The 19,144-nt window shown below is 52.2% G+C and overlaps 2 protein-coding genes and 1 long non-coding RNA gene across 3 annotated transcripts in view; 2 read left to right on the forward strand and 1 right to left on the reverse strand.

Annotated features, from left to right (window-relative positions):
- Nucleotides 1-2,335, forward strand: part of EEF1AKMT4 (EEF1A lysine methyltransferase 4) — a 36,347-nt gene extending 34,012 nt beyond the window's left edge. Inside the window, exon 5 of the mRNA XM_039489271.1 lies at nucleotides 511-2,335. The gene's annotated coding sequence lies outside the window, so the exon portion shown is untranslated. The remainder of the gene's footprint in view (nucleotides 1-510) is intronic.
- A 2,092-nt stretch (nucleotides 2,336-4,427) lies between these two features.
- On the reverse strand, nucleotides 4,428-7,728 carry CAMK2N2 (calcium/calmodulin dependent protein kinase II inhibitor 2). The gene is made up of 3 exons (XM_039489273.1): nucleotides 7,606-7,728; nucleotides 6,176-6,483; nucleotides 4,428-5,588 (listed from the first exon to the last, which is right to left on the reverse strand). The coding sequence occupies exons 1-3, from the start codon at nucleotides 7,653-7,655 to the stop codon at nucleotides 5,518-5,520; spliced, it is 429 nt and encodes a 142-aa protein (XP_039345207.1). The 5' UTR covers nucleotides 7,656-7,728; the 3' UTR covers nucleotides 4,428-5,517.
- A 6,893-nt stretch (nucleotides 7,729-14,621) lies between these two features.
- Nucleotides 14,622-18,699, forward strand: LOC120371657. Its single transcript, XR_005584512.1, has 3 exons — nucleotides 14,622-14,791; nucleotides 15,240-15,297; nucleotides 18,274-18,699. It is a non-coding gene; the product is annotated as an uncharacterized LOC120371657 (long non-coding RNA).
- The last annotated feature ends 445 nt before the right edge of the window (nucleotides 18,700-19,144 follow it).

Raw genomic sequence — 19,144 nt, forward strand, 5'->3', positions numbered from 1 at the left:
CCTTTTTTGCAGTCAGCTCCCATCTCACAGTGCTGGGCAGCCCCTGGAGGGGAATCTCTTCATCCTGCTAGCCCAGCGTTTCAGCTGACCCAGGCCTCACCCAGTCAGCTCTGTGGGAAACCCTGGCAGGATAGTCCATGGAAACTGCCGGAGGTCTGTGCCAAGTCAATGGCATTACTCAACGCCCCTCTGTGGTACGGCAGCCCCTGACAGCTCAGGCTGCAGAGAGAGGCTCTGGCCCTTCCTCGCGGGTGCTGCTCTGTGAGGCTAGCTCTGGGCTGGGCTTCGTTTACACTGGCGTATGTTGGGTGACCTCTACCAGAGAGAGAGACACTGTGTGCTCAAGAGGGGAGCTGCTTTCCTCCCTCCCTTTCACCCTCTTGTGGCTGGGCTTTGCTGCTTTGCCAGAGCAGCTGGGCTGAATCAGAAATGCCTTGCGGCTGTATTAGTTAAGCAACCTTCTGGCCTGACCCTGGGTGGCAGGGGCAGATCTGTTCCTTTGTCCCACAGGTTCAGATTTGGAAACAGCCACAACCAAGGCTATGAGAAACAGCAGCAACTCTTTATGATTACATTGGTGGGGGGTTGTACTGGGGGGAACCTGGTTCCGACCATCCCATGCTCCCACTGCTGATTGTAGTTTGCATAATAAGATTAATAGATTCATAGATTCTAGGTCTGAAAGGGACCTCGAGAGGTCATCGAGTCCAGTCCCCTGCCCTCATGGCAGGGCCAAATACTGTCTAGACCATCCCGGATAGACCTTTATCTAACCTACTCTTAAGCCTTCATTCCATTGGGCTGTGAGCCCTGTGGGGGAGGGGCTGTCTCCCTGTGTGGTTGGATAGGACCCAACACATGGTGGGTCTGAACAGTTTACACCCGGGTAATTCTACGGATGGTAATCCAGATCTACACCCATGTCAGTGCGAGGAGAAATGGTCTCTCTGGTGGCTACCAGAGAATAACTCACACTAGCCCATTAGTGCTGGTCACTCAGCCTGGAGCTTCCAGCCTGGGGAGGCCTCTCCCCTCTAGGAGCCTCACAAGCCTGTCTCTGGATAAAGGACACCAGGTCCAATCCTGACCCATGGGGAATTGAAGGGGCTTCCCTCCCGCCCCTCCACGGGGTCAGTGGGAGACCAAAGCACCAGTGCTGCAGAGAGCGTCCTGTGCAAGCATTAGGCTGCTGGAGAAAGCCCCCTGGTACAGGCAGGGACTTTGCCATGGGCTGTGGTCGCCACTAGAATGCTCTTTGTGGAAAGAGCCCATTAGTTTGGGGGGATGCAGTTGAATGGGACCCCTGCCCACCCATGCGGATCCGACTTCAGAACCGGGGCCTTACATGGGCTCCTCAGGGCAGGGGCTGGGTCCGCTTTTCACTGATGGTGTGAATACTTCAGTAGCAGTCATGGCGGGGAAGTCCTCTCTCGGTGCCCCCTGCTCTGCACTACTGTGACCCCCTGCAGGCAGGGGCCAGCTGGAGTCCCAGGGAGCGGCAGGCATCTGCCAATCTGATTCGATAGTGAGATCTAGAAGGGGATCAGGCTGTTAAAAGGTATGAATGTAAAATGTGTACCTGAGAGACTCCAACTGGTGCTGAGAATCCAGAGGCTTTGGGGGCAGATTCCTCTTTCCTGCAGCTCAGGGGGCACAGACAGGAGCATTCAGGGATCTGGGGACATAGATCAGCAAGGGCGAGATCTGTAGGCAGCTGTGTTCCACCATTGGCCCCGTACCCACAGGCTTCCTTTTCCAGCAGAGGGAGATAGGAGCTGGCACAGCTGTAGAGACACTTAACTGCAGGGGGCTCAGACCCCAAGGTAGCCCTCTTCCTTAGATCCTGAGCATTTTGGGAATGGGCGTTTATTCATGTCAGTGTTAAGCCATGTAAATACAGCTTGGGCAGATGTGTGTGTGTGTCTCTCAGTGCGGGTGTACTGATGGTGTTTGTTGAGTGCCTGTGTGCATGTGGCTCTGTATGGGAATCCGTGTGTTTGGCTTTGAATGTGGGTCTCTGAGTACCTACGTGTCTCTGTGTGTTGAGCATGTATGCATGCATCTGGGAGCGTGTGCACTTTGCATGTGTGTATATGAGTCTGTCGGACGGCCTATGTGAATGGCTGTGCATATGTGGTTCTCTGTGTGTGGGTTGAGTGTATATGGATGTGTCTGTGGTTCAGTGTGTTTGTAAGTTGGCTCATTGCCTGTAGTTGTGGTGTCTGAATTGCCTGTAGTTGTAGTGTCTCTTTACGTAAGAACGGCCATACTGGGTCCTACCAAAGGTCCATCTAGCCCAGTATCCTGTCTTCTGACAGTGGCCAATGCCAGGTGCCCCAGAGGGAATGAACAGAACAGGGAATCATCGAGTGATCCATCCCCCATTGCCCATTCCCAACTTCTGGAAAACAGAGGCTAGTGACACCATCCCTGCCCATCCTGGCTAACAGCCATTGATGGACCTAGCCTCCATCCTTCCCTCACTCAGAAAAAACAAGGTTTCTTTTAAAAGCAACCAATGCAAAAGCTAGTTTCATAAATGTAAAAGAAGGAAGGATTGGCCCCAATGTGTATGTGTGTTAGGGTGGCCCAGAAAGGTAAATAAACACTGCTTCCTCCTCCCAAATAGCCCTTGAATGCCAAGTGCATTTCCCAGTGATTTAAAGGAAATTCCCCAGGCCTGTGGGAGGCTCCAGCCTCCCCTCTCAAGGGGCTTTCACCAGTCTGCAGGGTTTGGGAAAGGGTGCAGAGCTTTGCCCCTTCTGTATTCTCCAGGTCAGCTTGGCAGACACCCTGGGGGGTTGTTGCCTTCCGCTGCAGTGTGGGGCATGGGTCACTTGCAGGTCTGAACTAGAGTCAATGGTGGATTCTCTGTAACTTGAAGTCTTTCAATCAATATTTGTGGATGTCAGTAACTGAGCCAGAGGTTATGGGACTATTCCAGGCATGGTGGGCTGGGTTCTGTGGGCTGCATTGTGCAGGAGGTCAGACTAGATGATCATGATGGGCCCTTCTGGCCTTAAAGTCTATGAGTCTATCTGGGGCTTCTTATCGGGCTGTGCCTAAGGCAGCAATAGAGAGAGCACCTGATGGTCTGGCCATTGACCCCTTCCTGCTTTGGAGTATCCCTTCCCCTCAGCCCTGCCGGATGCTATGGCCAATAGGTACTTGTGTTGGCCCTTGTGATGTGCTTGCCTGACTGTTGCATTGAGATGGAAAGCAACGTTGGCTCCACTTTGGTCCGGGTGCGTCTGGGACCAGCCTCCTCCTCCAGCTCCCTGCTGCAGAGTTCCTTCCACCCCAGGATAAGGGCAGCTCCTCTGTGAGGCCTCAGTAAAATATTTAACAGCCACAAACCTCTCAGCAGCCTGATTTCTATTCCTGTCTTAAGCAAAAACTAGGTCACCTGATGCCCTCCCTCCCAGCGAACCTGCAGGGACTTCTACACCCAATCTCCTGAACCCTAAGCAATGCAGAGAGTCAACCCAGAGAGAGAGGTGGCCACTGCAGCAAAAATGCCTGTGACCCAGTGCAGTTCTCTGGGGGTTGTGATTTCCTGGAGAACATGGTAGAAGCCCTTAAATAATCTCTCAACAGTCCAGATCCAAAGCCCATTGACTGTCGTGGGAGGTTTTCCATTCACTTCACTGGGATCTGGAACAAGCTCAATTACAAAGATCTTGCTAGGGAAGACGCGCAGGTTGGCTGCCTCCATTTGGTACATGTATGTATTTATTCATTGAGTTTTGTTCACCAATACAGTGAAAAATGGCATTAAAATGTACAATGGGTCATTCTTAGAATGGCATGACATTTTTTTTTTGCTTTGTTGTCTTCATAAAATGACATAGTATATTATTGAAAAGATGATAGTTTCTCATGCACATCAGACCAGAATAAGCTTTTTAAAAAATTAAATTAAAGTAAAGTACAAAATTAAAAACACCAACTCGGAACATCCCCCAAGAAAGAGGCATCAAATAACCAGCGAGTTATCCAAGCACATTCGTAACCAGTGCAATAAGATCTTCTAAAGTCATTATGTTTCTGCATGGTCTGTCAATAAAGCCATTAATCACAGTATAGGATTCTTACATACATTTGTTTTGTTTACTGATGTTTTGAGGTGTGCAAAACCCTTACCACATTCAAGAAGTCCTGTCCAATACTGATATATAGAATTAAGAGAACCAACCATTTAAACTCCATTCTATACACTTTTTTTTCTTTCGTATGGAAAAAATATGAACAATCTTTGATGCAATATTTCAACATTAGACATTAGCAGATCATTTTTAACAAAGATTCGGATATAAAAATACAAATATGAGGAGTTCTGTTAAAAAGAAGCGTGCCATAGTGGGATGACCAGTGGCACCAAGATGTGGCACCAGGACCAGGAAGCTCATGCAAAAAAGATGGAGCAAAAATGTCTCTCGACAGCAAAATGATCACTGTCTTTTATATTATAGTCCATCGTGTCGGAACCTCTGCCTTCCATTCAGCACTGCTGGCTTTGGATTTGCTTCCGATCTGCTGGTATTTTGCAAACTGGATAGGGATGAGGAGTGGGGATGGATGGAAGAGTTAGAGAATGGGTGTGGGTCTGAAATACAGAAGGGGGGTGATTGCACACACGATGAGCCTGCTACAGCTGGAGAGGTGTGTGCCTATGCGGGGGTTAGATACACAGCCACTTGGAAAGAGAAAGGTGTAAAGTGCATCGCTACAGGAGCCCGCTTGGAGATGAGAACGCGAGGCGATCCCAAGGGCTCCGCGCTCTCAGGGGAACAGCACCTCGGCATCGTGGCGTGGGGGAAGGGGGGGCTCAGAGGGGCTGGAGAGAGGGAAATGGGAGAGGAGAAGGTGCTGGAATGGACAGCTCCCTGGAAGTGGCGTTGGAATGAACATCTCCCAGGGAGGGTGCTGGAATGGACAGTTCCCCGGGAGCGCGCTGGAATGGACAGTTCCCCGGGAGCGCGCTGGAAGTGGCGCTGGAGCGCGCTGGAATGGACAGCTCCCCGGGTGGGCGCTGGAATGGACAGTTCCCCGGGAGCGCGCTGGAAGTGGCGCTGGAGCGCGCTGGAATGGACAGCTCCCCGGGAGCGCGCTGGAAGTGGCGCTGGAATGGACAGCTCCCCGGGAGGGCGCTGGAAGTGGCGCTGGCCCTGGATAGCGCCTCAGCAGCCGGCTCCTCCATTCTGCAGGGAGGGGGGTTGTGAGGGCAGGAGGTGGTGCTGACAAACGTGGGCATGGCGCCCTGGAAATCTGGACAGGGATGGATGGCCAAATCCCTTTGCCCCATTGCTCTCGGTTGGATGCTGAGGAGGGTGAGATGGCCCCATCCGTTACCGCCTCAGGCTGGGGTCTGGGTTGGGGGTGGAAGGTGTCGCCAGCAGCCTCATCTCCTTCCTTTGCTTTCCTCGTTGACCACAGTCCGACAAACATGCACGGCCAAAAGTGCTTAAAATCAGTGATCAGAGTCTGCAGCTCAGTGCAGGCGCCTTCTCTGCCAGCTTATACCCCAGAAGGCGACTTGTCTGTCATCCCCTTCAGCACCTCGTCTATTCTATCATCTTCGATCACCACTGCGGGGAGGGGGGGACAAGCACACAGTCAGGACACAGGAGCCGGAGCCCCTACGCAAGGCTGGGCTGGCAGAGATGGCCTCTCGTGGGGCTTGGGCTCGCAGTATGTGCCTCCCCCTACGCCCCCACCCACCCACAAGCCAACATCTGCTGGAGAAATCCGCCCCAGGAAAATGGCTTCCGGAGCGAGCCCCTTGCCTGCCCCGGCGCAGAGCGAGCTAAGGCGGTTCAGGAAGACCGCAGCCGGCGGCAGGAGCGGGAGACGCGGGCACAGGATGCGGCTGGGGGGCGGTGAGGGGAGCCCCAGCAGCGACACTGGGAGGGTGGCGCGGACAATGGGGAGCCCTGTCTGGGGAGGGGAGCAGCGCAGCGAGCCAGCCCGGCGCCTAGGAGTGGGGGCACTGGGGCAAGGTCCCTATGAGTCGGGGTGGGGCAGGCGGCAGCTGAGCCCCAGGGTTTGCCATGGAGGGGGGGGCGGCTCCGTTCCCCTTCCCCGAGCCTCGGGCGACCCTTCCCCACTGCGGATCCGGGTGGAGGGGGGGGTCCCAGAGCCACTCTTGCCAGCGGGGAGGGCAGGGCGCGCTCACCTCTCTTGGCCCTGCCGATCTGCCCCAGCTTGGGGGGCCGCTTGGCCTGGTTGCCCCCGAAGAAGGAGTTGGTGTCCTGGAGCCGGCAGCTGAAGGAGATCTCGCTGACTTCGGAGTCGGTGCCGTAGCGGACCACCTTCTCCTCGCTGTAGGGGAGGATCTCGGACATGCTGGCAGCTGCCTGGGTCCTGCGGGGCGGCCGGAGAGCGCGATCCAGCGGCGGAGCCGGGGGGAAGGAGCCGGGCTGGCGGAGCGAGTGCGGAGCGCTGCAGCCTGCCGAGGTGTCTGTGCACAGAGCTGGGGCAGCCCTACATCATAAAGGAAACCCGGGCGGAAGAATGAAGTCATGCATCCGGGGCTGGGGCGCGGCGGGCCCTGCTCTGGAAGGCCCTCCCCCAGCCCCCCCCCCCGCGCCCCTCCCCCAGCCCCCCCTCCGCCCCCGGCTGCGCGGGGGAAGGGAGCAGGGTGACATCAAGAGGCAAGAGCGGAATGACAATGAGATTGCAGCAAAAGCGGAGGGGAGGCGTCCGGGGTCCCTGCCTCTCCCCCCGGCCCCGCTCTCGGGGCAGCGCTCTCTGTGTGCTCCCCCCCGGGGGGGGCAGCTACACACACTCCCCAGGGACCCGGGGGGGGGGGAGGCTGCTTCAGCCAGACACTCGATGGCTCCCTGCCCCCGTATGGCCCCCGTTCCTTCTCCGGCCCTTTCCCCCCTCTCTGTATCCCGCCCCCTCCCCACGGACCGTTCCCGGCCCTTTCCTGCCCCTCTGTGTCGTCCCCGCCCCCCGTTCCTTCTCCGGCCCTTTCCTCCCCCCTCTGTATCCCGCCCCCCCCCACGTACCTGTCCCGGCCCTTTCCTGCATCTCTGTGTCCCACCCCCACGTACCTCCCCGGCCCGTTCCTCCCCACTCTGTGTCTCCCCACCCCATGCCTCCCACGGCCTTTCTCCCCGTGTGCCTCCCCAGCCGTTTCCTGCCCCTCTGTCTTCCTCACCCCTCCTGTCCCTTTCCTCCCCCTCTGTGCCCCCTGACCCTTTCCTCCTCCCTGTGTGTCTCCCCCGGCCCTTTCCTGCCCCTCGGTGTCTCCCTCCCTGTACCTTTCCTGGCCCGTTCCTGCCCCTCTATGTCTCCCCATCCCCTCCTGCCTCCCTGTCCCTTCCCCGTGCCTCCCCTTCCCTTTCCTGCCCCTTTGTGTTCCCCACCCATTCCTTCCCTACTGTGTCCTCCTGCCTCCCCTGCCTCCCCAAGCCCTTTCCTGACCCCACTGTTTCCCCCATCCCCCATGCCTCCCCCCACCCTTTGTGTCTTCCCCCAGCCCTGCCCCAGTTTTTGTCTATCTCCTCCCCCATGGTTGATCTTTCTCTCCTGACAACAGGGCCTGTATTTAAAAAAAATGCCCCCCCCCATATTCCTTTTCCACACCAACTTCCTGACCTCAGCCCCAACCCCCATGTCCTAGGCACAACTTCTCCCCCAGCCTTCATCTTCCCCAGGAGCCTGTTAGTGACATCCTCAAAAGCAACCCCCAGCCATCCTCCTCATCCTCCTAAGTGGTTCCTGGTGCTGCTTAGGGTTGCAGATTAGCTTCCATTAAAACCCCTGCTCTCAGACTGAGGGGGTGGGGTGAAACACCTGCTGCTGGCCTGAAATTCTCCCTGCCTGGTCTCTGCTGCAAGGTGAGGTTGTGTGTGTGTGTCTCTCTCCCTCTGTGTGTGTGTGTTAATATCTGTGGTGACTGCTTCACCCAGCCAGCATTAGCATCAGTTTAGCTAGTGCCAAGGCTGTGAATGGTGATTAACCAACTGCAGCAGTGATGTGAAGGCCAATGTGCTGCTCTTTAACACACACACACATGGCCAAATGCAAGTGGTGAGGTGTATCGGCCGGGGACTCAGAGGCCTGACTGGAGGCCAGCTGGGTTCTGATGGGGCCACTCAAGGAAGGCTGCTTACAAGAGGTGCCTTGCCAAATGCTTCCAGATCATGGAACTGGCATGCTGTGTCTACAGTTGTTTTGCAAGTCTTCAGAGGTTCAAGCCCTGAAGGCTAAGGCCTTGCCTATCCTGGGGCTATTGGTTCTGGTGTAGATTGTACGGCACCGGTGGAATATGGAGCGTGGACTGGTGCAGCTTATCCCGTGAGTGTGAGTCACTTCCCAGAGAGCCTTGCACAGAAAGGACCCTCTGCACTAGGCACCATGCAGAGAGAGAAAGGGCTAGTTCTCTGCAATACCATCTCCCTTCTCCATCTCTTAGGGTCAATACTGGGGAGGGGGGATAGAGATTGGATGGGCTAGGGCAGCAGTTCCCAGACATGTTCCTGGCATGACCCCATTTTTGTCACGTGTATTGCTTCCCATGACCCCGGACGGCCTGGAGGACACCACTTAGAAATGACAGCTTCCATGCAGCATGCCCTCACATACACTGTAGGTGCAAGGTCATGCTGCATGGAGGAGGCCATTTTGCTTTAGAAAATGGCCTCCTCCTCACAGTGTGACGTCACACGCGTACAGTGAATGTGAGATCATGCTGCATGGAGGGCACCCTTTTGTGGAGCAAAATATCATTCTCCAGCTGATATGACCTCACACACATGGTGAAGTCACGCTGTGTGGAGGAGGCCATTTTGAAAAATGGCCTCCTCCACACCCTTGGCATTGCCACAACCCCACCTGCTGATGGAGTGACCCCACTTGGGGTTGTGACCCACAGTTTGGGAATCACTAGATTATGGGAAGGAGTGGGCAGGCTGGGGGAGGGGGAGATACACCCCTTCTCCCCTAGTCTTTGAAAAACCATCTGTGGGCAATTGCAACAAGAAATGGCTGCTCAGAAACGTGTCTATCCTCTGAGGTCAACACAACTAGCCTGTTGACCGTGCCGTGTACAGGGGCACAGATGGAATGATGACGTGCCTTCGAGAGATGGGAATCTACCCTCCGCAGAAGCCAGGGGATCTCGGTTACACCAGTATCGGTCAGGAGTAGCTCCATTGAACCCAGTACAAAAACCAATGTGAGTGAGAGGAGAATCACGTCCTGGGTAGGCTGGACCTTTATAGTAAGGAAATGAGGGTCATCCAGACCCTACAGGTATGGGCTACAAAACCCTATGTATAAGAGCATGGCAAACCAGGCTGAGATATGTACACACGAGTAGCTCTGGGAGTACAGAGCGAGTCTAGGCTATTGTGATGACTGAGGTATAACATATGGGACGGAGTCCATCAGGGGAGAGCTTTCCTCAAGGGTGAAATGCACCCCCAGCAGAATGCCAAGGGTCAGTGCATCAGGTAAGTCCCTGTGTAAGCCTTTACCATGAGGTTTAAGTGGCTCTTAAGGCCCTGTCCGTAGGTGAGTCCTCTGGGTTGAATTTCACCCTTCGGGAACTCTGATACGGGCAGGTCAGAGCTGGGGGAGGGGGCTGTGGGCAGGAGGGAGGAGGTATGAGAGAGCGCTAGGAATGGGGTATCAGACAAGAGAAGGGAGAGAGCAGCAAATAATTCACCAATCCATAATTGATCACTTGGGCTGTGTGATGGGAAAGCCTCACATACATGGTGTTCCTGCTCCCTGCCTGGGTGGATGAAACTGTCGTAAGCAGGAGAAAGGGAATCAAAGAGATTTCACGGCAGTGGCAGGAGCGTTTCCTGTGTGAAGAGAGTCACGTAAGGGCAGAAGGGGGCCACCAGAGCATCAAGTTTGACCACAGACCCCTAGACACCACCCAGGCGCCCCTACACCCAGCCCAACAATCAGAATTAGATGAAAGAGTTACTGCCCACAGGAGAGTAAACTGTGTGTGCCACGGGCATCTCATGTTTGATTCCAAGGGAAGAACCACTATTGGCAGAATTCGCCCCAACTCTTTCTATTCCTTGGGCACCTCTCACCATAGCACATGGCCCGTCTGCCACAGGCCAGCACACACAGTGTAATGGCAGGCCCGTGTCTCTGCAAACTCCTTCCGCCTTTGGCATTAACTGTGGGTCTCATATTCAGGACGGTCCTTTGTCCATATGTCCGTGCTGGGGTTTCTCCTGGACTATGAAGCACACACAGAGCTTTCTCTTTCCCAGGGGCTCACAGCTCTTCTTTGCCATGCAAAGGGCAACGGGGCCTGTCCATGCAGCACAACTGTAGACAGTTTAGAAGTAAAGCAGCAGAACTATAGAAAACCGAGGGTGAGGCTGATCCGCATTCAGGAACCCTGCACAAGGCCTATGAGATACCCAGTGCCGTGTGAACTGAGTGCCACAAGACTGTGCCTTCGTCCTAAAGGCATGATTTAATGAGAGTTACGCTCCTGGACCTGAGGGTAGAACTGAGGTCTATGTTTATATCGTCCACCTTTGTATAGCAGGTAAAATGCATATAGGGCAGGCCAACATATATAGTCAGACCAATTGGTGAGGGGGCACCGAATACAAGGTTAAAATGGCCTCAAGGGGGTTGGCTGATGGTGCAGTCTCCAGACCGCGTCACACATCTTGGTCGCCCATCACTGGTTCTAGTTACTATACTGGTTGGAAGGGTTTCCAATTTCTTTCCATAGCTTCCCAAAGGCCCAGCTAAACAAACCATACGGGCCTGTCAGATGCGATGCCAGCATGCTGACGCTGAGGTGAAACGGTGCCTGCTCTGATAGAGAAAGGTGTCCAGTGAAAGGCATAAGCAGAGGGTGATAAGTACTATAGCAGAAGGGATTGTTGTGAATTATTATTGGACCGGTCATCATGATTTCATTCGTCCGTGTTTGTTTATATCACAGTCGTCCCCAGAGACTGCAGTCAGGATTGAGGCCCCACTGTGCTGGGTGTGGCACAAACCCGGGGGAAGACATGTCCCTGCCATAAAGAATTTACAGATCTTTACTAGAAGATCAGTCACAACAAGTAAGTGCGACAAACAGGATGGAGGCCAAGGGCACCTGTGATAAGATCACATGGGCACAGATTATTGTTACAGCTGCTCTGAACTGGCTGAATCAACCTCATGTGAGCATTTATAATGCTGCAGGAACACCTGAAAAAGTAGGCAGCAGCCCATTGCCCATGCTGAGATGTGTCCTGCTTTCCAAGCCCACAAGGGCTAATGCGGCAGCACATGTACGCACGCGCAGGGACGTGGCGGCACATGCAACCCCACACAGACACCCTGCATGGGCACACACACATGCACATAGGCACATTCGTTCATACACACGTGAGGAGGAGTGTGCAGTGGGAGGGAATAGTTTGTGGGGATGAGGGGAGAGGGCTGGGGGGAGAGAGTGAGAGTTGTAGACCTAAGGGCCAGCCAGTTGGCTAATGAGGCGTCCCATCCATATCAAAAGAGACTAGATCAGACCAATTCTGGTCGCTGACAGTGCCCAGCCCCAGATGCTCCAGAGGAAGGTCCTAGCGATCAGTTATGCTCTAGCCTGCCCACAGGGGAAGTTTCTTCCTATCCCCCATCACTTAGTGGCTGGTTTATGTCCCCACCCAGGAGGGTTGATATCCCTTCATTAAAAATATCCCATCAATGTTCTCATGATCTATAAAAATGTCTGATCCATTTTTGACTTCTACTAAGCTCTTGGCCTCAGTGATATCCAGTGGCAGTGAGTTCCACAGGTTAATGTGTAATGAAATATTTCCTTTAGTCAGCTTTCAGCTGTTTGCCTTTCAGCTTCACTGACCATCCTCTTGCCCTTATATTAGCAGATGAGGTGAGCGGGAGAGCTTCACTTACTTTCCCTCTCCCGTCTCTCTGTCACGTCCTCTCTTATCAATCTCCTCCCGAAATGAAACAGTTCCAATTTTTTCAATCTGTCCTCATATGGAAGCTTTTCCAGGCCTCTTATCATTCCATCTACTGTCTCTGCACCCCATCCGTATGACCAGAACAATAATTCAGAGGAGGCTGACATTAGCACTAGGATATTTTCCATACTACCTGCTATCCAATCCCCTATGCACCCTGGCATTGCGCTTGCTTTCTCTGAGTGCCCCGAGGCTATTAAAAGGTCAGACTCTGTTAGCTGGGGTTTCCTCTCTTTATAGGACGACACCTGTGGGTGGGGAATTTCTATCATGTTTTCTTCCACATCTTCATTCCCCCTCCCATTTTATTCATAATTTTAAGAATAAAAATAATTTAAAAAATGTTTTAAAAGCTTTTTTTGCAGTTGCATCTGGGCCTTGCTTTGTGAGATGGCTGCCTGGGAATAAAACTAACAGCAGAAAGACTTGGGACGAGGGCTGGTTTTCTTTTCCTCATAAATGGATAATAACAGGTTGTCTTTGGGAAATCTTTTGTGCTGCGTCAACTACTGGAACCACAATTGCCGCAAAACAGTGAATGAGGCAGCACGCATCGGGCGAGGGCTTTCTGACGACGTCAAGAAAACTCCTGAATTCAGCTTCCATGGTTATCATGACATCAGAACTTGCCAGGTGTGTAGCCTTATATGGCAGCTCTGAGGTCAGTATGAATCTGTGTGTGTGTGTGTGTGTGCGCGCATGCATGTGTCAGTGTAGACACACACTCAGCCAGACACGTCACTTTCACAACACCTTCTTTCGCCAAAGTACATTACTTCTGATACATACCAATGTTTTACAAGTGAAAAAACAGGCAACATTTTCCACTCTATTCCAATTCTGAACCGATCCAAGTGATCACCGCTACGACTGGCATGGACTATGGAAGGCCTATGGGCTGTCTTAGACAGGAAGTCAGACTAGATGATCCCAGTGGTCCCTAATGGTTTTATAATCTGAGTCTCGGAATTGTGCACAGCCTCCTAGATCTGTTACCTGTCTTCCTTCCTTCTCCTAACTCAGCTGGTATTTGCATCTTATCCATCTGGCCCAACGTGTCTTTTTTAGATCGTAAGCTCTCTGGGGAAGTTCTCGTTGTACATCACCTAGCACAACGGGGTCCTAGTCCGTGATAGGGGCTCCTATGTGTCACAATCATACAAATAATAATAACGATCAATATAATTAACGTAAAGTGTTTGTACAGCCCTGAGAACAATAAGGCCCAACCTGGCTCTGACCTTTAGGTGCTACCTGTGGCAGGTTCGCTCCTCGCCATGCAGGGTCCACAAGCCATCTACAATGGGGTATTTCCCTGTGACAAACACGTTCATCAAGACGAAATCCAGTCTGGAACCATCCAAGAATGAAAAGCTGCGGAGACCATCGCCAGCTCCTGAGGTCTCGGGGATTCTTTATTGCAGCTGGCCGATTGGCTGCCCCCGCCCAGAACTGTGCTCAGTGAACAGACTGAAAGCTGGATGGAATTCAGGGAGGAAAAATCTTCTTTGTCAAAAACAGTCATCAGCTATCAAAAGGGGCTGGTGAGAAGACTCAGACAGGGAGCTGCAAGTTATCAGCTGAACAGTATATGTGTGAGGAAGAGAGAGAGAGGCGAGGGAGGGAAATATGCAAATCTCTGGTACTTTTGGGCTAAAGACCATGGATCTGTAGACTATGGATTACCCAGAGGACAGTAAGGAAGTGGTTGGTCTCAGTGCAGTGAACAGACAGCGAGGGAAGGGAAATGGTATTTTCTGTGCTGTCAAGTTGACCTTCCATGCGGCATTGGCAGGCAAAGTGCATTCCCATAAGCAAGTGGCGGATGCAGGGTGCAGGCCTGGCTCAGGGAATGCTGAGCTCTGCTGACCGCGAGAATGCAGACACGTAGGAACTGCACCTCAAGGGCTCAGCACCTCCCATTGCGCCACCGATGGCTGGAGTCTCCAAACAGCTGGGCACCCAGCTTGCTGAGCCCTCTGAAAATCTGGCCTGTGGTGGCTGTGGAACAGCAGCAGAAATGAAGTCAGATATTTGCCCAAATGGTTGTACAGCTGCACTTAAATACGGGGTTTGGAGGGCATGGAGGAGAGTTCACATGGAGGCCTGAGAATTTGGAGAGCTGTAACCCAGAGAGGGCTGTGAGGCTACGTTCCTTCATTGTGCTGCTGTCTTTGTTACAACATGAGCTTTAGAGTGTCACCAACTCCCATGATTTTGTTGTGAGTTTCGCAATCGATGGTGTTTGTCTGAAAGCCCCAGCTCCAGGAGTCATGGGAACCTCAGCTTTGCCTCTAGTCCTTCTGGTTGCAGAGAAAAGCTGGAAGACATGATCCTGAAAGGCTCAACCGGATGGGAAATATAAAGACCATACACTCATTATTACTTTTAAATCTCATGATTTATAAGCCAATCTCATGACGTTGTTTCAAATGCTCGGGGTTGACGATGCTGGCTCTGGTACAAAAGCTTCCACTACAGCTGACTTGAGCTCCTGGCGATTCAGAGAAGCTGCAGGTGGTGGTGGTGGGGGGGGAGGTTGGCACTTTGCCAGGAGAGATAGCTGACTCTCCTGCCTTCCTTCCCGTGTAACCCAGAACGTGTCACTCCCATTGTGATGTCGTTCCCCATAACAGTCTCCCCCTATAAACATAGCCAAGTGGTTAAAGTGTTTGTCTAAGCTGGGTAAAATGGAAGCGCTTGGTATTTCTACACCTGTCTCTTTAAATCTGGGCCTTGGGGCCAAGGTCAGCCCAGCTCTGGAGATCAGGAAGTGCGTGGAGTCCCTGACACACTAAGCCGCTGGGAATGTGCAGGTACAGTAGCGTTTTGCTGTGACAGTCTTACTGTGGTGATGATCTGTAGCGGTGGGTTAGCCAGCTGATGCATCAGTCAGAGGCGAGTGACGAAGCTGGCCTGTGCGGAGCGCTGATTGTTTGTTTGTTCCTCTCGCCTGAAAGCTGCAGCCCACACTTGCAAAGTACAGCGCCTGTTTGCAAAGAAGCAACGTTGTGCGTGAGCCCAGTGCCCTGAGAAGGGGTCATGGCCCACAGAAAATCCAAAAGCCGTGTAAAGAATTTGTATGCTGTTTAGCACTGAACTCCTAGTAGATTGAGCCTAACCCTTTAGGGAGTGTCTTGTGATCATTAAACCCGGATTATAGGCCTGTATAAACAGGATCGCTCTGGATAATGCAGCTGGGATTCAGGTGTTATTAGGGATATGATATTTGCCTTGCTAACTTTTTTTTTGGTGTGGCAACAGCTCCAGAATGGGTTTGCTGGGGCAAAGAAGAGCTTTGCTGGAAGGATCCAAGCAACCTGTATCCTTTCCAGAGCCCCCATGGCTGACTTTGAATTTGCACATGTGCTGATGAATCATTCCTGCTCTGTGCTCTGGGACTGCAATGGCCCTACAGCCCCGAATGGATCCCTCTGCTTCTCAGTGGGAGGAAGCTCATGCTGTGCCCTGCTAAAGTGAGGAGCATAGGGGGTCTCAATCTGTGTCCTGGGTCTTCAGCTACCCGGTCCTCCTCATATTGCTCATTGGGAGGAGGGTTTCAGCTAGATCCCTGGGGAGAGGGGTCCTGGTATAGCAGAGGTTGAGAATCACTGAGGTTTAAGCAGCCATGCAGGGTGCACTCCTCAAGGCTCTGGGGCCTGCCTCATACTGAGTTCAAGCAGGCTCAGCTGATGGGACAGCCTCTTCTGCCCCCACGCCCAGCCCCACATGCAGGCTGTTGCTTAGAACCTTCTATATTGCCCTTGACTAGCATGTAGCATACTGAATCTTACTAAGAGAAGTGATTTTTACCCAGAGAGCGACAGAACACATCCCTCCATCCTTGGTCAGGGTTATTTTTGTGAACAGAGAGATGTTGATCTCCTCTTGTCCAATCCACCCTGCGTGGTGCAGGGCCCTGTCCCCAGGAGGGGTGTATGAAACATGCTGAGGTACCATGTCGTTGGGGTCCCGGGTGCAAGAAAGGAAGAGGGTTCTAGGGACAGTTCCCTTTCCGCCTCCTTATGGCCCTGGGCTCCAGCTCTGAGTCTGTGTAGGGTGCAAGGCTGATTGAATAGCTGCATGATAGACTAGAAAACCAGCCTCACAGCTGTGATTTTTGTTTAAAAAAAACGTCCAAGTTAGTGGTGAGATTTGGTCTTACACATCACAGGGCCTGTTAATAAGAGAGGAAAGATGGTGCCATGGGTTCAGTTCCTTGCTCTGTTACAGGCTTCTTGTGTAACTTAGGGCCAGTCATTTAGTCTCTGTGTGTTTTAGTTCCCCAGCTGGAAAATGGCAGTAAAGGGGTGTTGTGATGTGTCCCTAGGGAGGTGCTACCCTCATGCAGGATGGAGCAGAGGGAGACTGGGATTCTCACCAGGCCTCTGGATCACCATTCATTTGTATCATGATCTTGATGCTTTGGCAGCTTCCCAGCCTCCTCAGTTGTTCTTACCTGCCCAGTGACTAACTTGAGTCTGGGTATATGGCTGGGAAGGAATCTGTAGCTTCATACATTGAATGTCACACAATGGCCATGGTTTCGTTTAGAAGGTCATTTGTACCACGGGGGGTTCACCAACCAGTGGAATATTGAGTGTGTTTCAGTAGGGGCAGGTTCTGTCCCCCACTCTGGTCCCTGTACACAGCTCCAGTGACACATGGGGACATTAATGTGCTGCCGCTGACCAGGGGAGAATTCCCCCAGCAAAGGCATGTGGCCTCCCATTGCTCCCCTGGCAAGCTCTGGCGCAGAGGGTGTACCAGGGGAGGGGCTGGCATGGAAGATCAGGGCAGGAGGGGGCAGGCTCAGAGCGTATGGCACTGCCAGGATCCTGGGCCAGACTGCAGCCCATGAACAACACAGGACAGGCTGCCATAAGTCAGAGCATCCAAGCGCTGCTCTAACTTACAACAGGGCCTATTTCAGCTCCTGCAGCAGCCCACAATCTGTGGCCTCAGTCCACCTTCACCTCTCCTCCCTTTGGTCTGTGTGTTCTGCATCTGCTGGGGGTGTGGCCGAGGACTGGACCTGGCGGCTTGGCTCATCAGAATGGAACAGGCTGACAGATCTCCACTGGGACTGTATATCACCATGGAGAATGGTTCCATGGGTCACTTTGGCACACTAGAGTCATTGGTTTCTTTGACATCTAACCTTGTCTTGAAATTAGACGAAGGTTTCTAACCATTAGAGGAGTGAAGTTCTGGAACAGCCTCCCAAGGGGAGTAGTGGGGGCAAAAGACATATTTGGCTTCAAGACTAAGCTTGATAAGTTTATGGAGGGGATGGTATGATGGGATAGCTTATTTTTGGCAATTAATTTGGCAATTGATCTTTGATTATCAGCAGGTAAGTATGCCCAGTGGTCTGTGATGGGATGTTAGATGGGTTGGGATCTGAGTTACTACAGAGAATTCTTTCCTGGGTGCTGGCTGGTGAGTCTTGCCCACATCCTCAGGGTTTAACTGATCGCCACATTTGGGGTTGGGAAGGAATTTTCCTCCAAAGCAGATTGGCAGAGTCCCTGGAGGTTTTTTGCCTTCCTCTGCAGCATGGGGCACGGGTCACTTGCTGGAGGATTCTCTGCAGCTTGAGGTCTTTAAACCACGATTTTAGGACTTCAGTAACTCAGACATAGGTTAGGGGTTTGTTACAGGAGTGGATAGGTGAGATTCTGTGGCCTGCATTGTGCAGGAGGTCAGACTGGATGATCATAATGGTCCCTTCTGACTTTAAAGTCTATGAGTCTATGAGCATGTCCCTGCTCTTTGTAAGAGCCTTGGAAATGCCAGAGTAGTCAGCCCAGTGGCCCATCTAGCTCAATATTCTGTCTCTGATAGAGGCCCATAGCGAGGGTCTCTACTCGATGCTTTTGAGAAGGGCATAAGAGTCCCCACAAAGGACAATTGTTGAATATCCCAACCCCGAAGGGAAGTTTCTTCCTAACTTTAGATGCTGGGTTATGCCCTGAAGCAGAAGGTTTATAAAAAACAAACCTTCTCCCTAATGTGATGGTGGATGTGCTCTTTGTCTGTATGAATAGCTTGGCTAAGAGATGACAGCTTATGAATATGTCAGACAGGTGTAAACACCAGAAAGAGAGAGGAATAGTTTTGGGTGGTACAAGAGGCTGGAACAAGGAGTAATTAGACATAATAAGGAAAATGAACAGCTGTTTTAATCTCAGGCCAACCTTCCTGCCAGCAAGATTGATCCAGCCAGGGAAGGGGTAGAGACCTCATCACTCAAGCCATTTTTAATACATTTTTCTCCTGAGATAACCACAACCAGAAATTGACTGATGCTGAATATCCCAGAGTTCCAGTGACTCAGGAGACACACACCATCCAGTACACAGATAGATAAATATGTAACAAGGTGAAACAGACAAATCTAGTAAAGAGTATAATATTAATAATGACTGATAAAAGACAAAGTGACTGGCAAGGGACCTAAGCTCCTAACATCCTAATGATTTATCATGTTGGCCTGCCCAGGAAAAGTTCTCAGGTGCTGGATAAGTAATTGTCAGGAAACTGATTTGTCCTAAGAGTATCCTCAAGTGGTGGAATGGAAGAGACCATCCAGAGAGAGACATTGGAGAATTGGGGTAAACCAGCGGTGGAAGGTAAAAAATGCAGTGATGGTTCATTTCCCGGTGGATCATTTCTCAGGCAAGAGAGGCTTGGCTCTCTTCTCAGACACATTCTCAGGCACATTGAGGCTGGTGGGAAGATGACACCATTGTAAGAACTAGCTGACACCATTTCATCATCCACAATAAGGGGATCTGCTGCACTGCTCCACCATCAAAGTGGGCTCCCCCCTGATACTGGGTACCCCACAGCAACAGTGTCTCTCCATGCTTTCTTCTGTGTACGCACCCTTGCTGGAGCAATGAAGACTCACCATGGAGATACAGGTGTTTATCTGTTCCAAGCTCACCAGTTGCAATGCAGGCCTGGATACAGCCCCAGTTGGTATTGCTGGCAACAGCCCACCTTCTACATTTAACAGGCTGGTGTGAACATATCGCCCTGATGTTAGGGGCACTGGGATTCAGTTAAAGGTCCTGGTTTTAGTCTTCAAAGCCCACAATGGGCTGGCACTAGGCTATGCAGAAACCACCTTTTCCTCCATCAACACAGCAGCTGCACTCCAC

Source organism: Mauremys reevesii, linkage group 9, assembly GCF_016161935.1.
Source record: "Mauremys reevesii isolate NIE-2019 linkage group 9, ASM1616193v1, whole genome shotgun sequence".
In the NCBI taxonomy this organism is placed as follows: domain Eukaryota; kingdom Metazoa; phylum Chordata; order Testudines; family Geoemydidae; genus Mauremys; species Mauremys reevesii.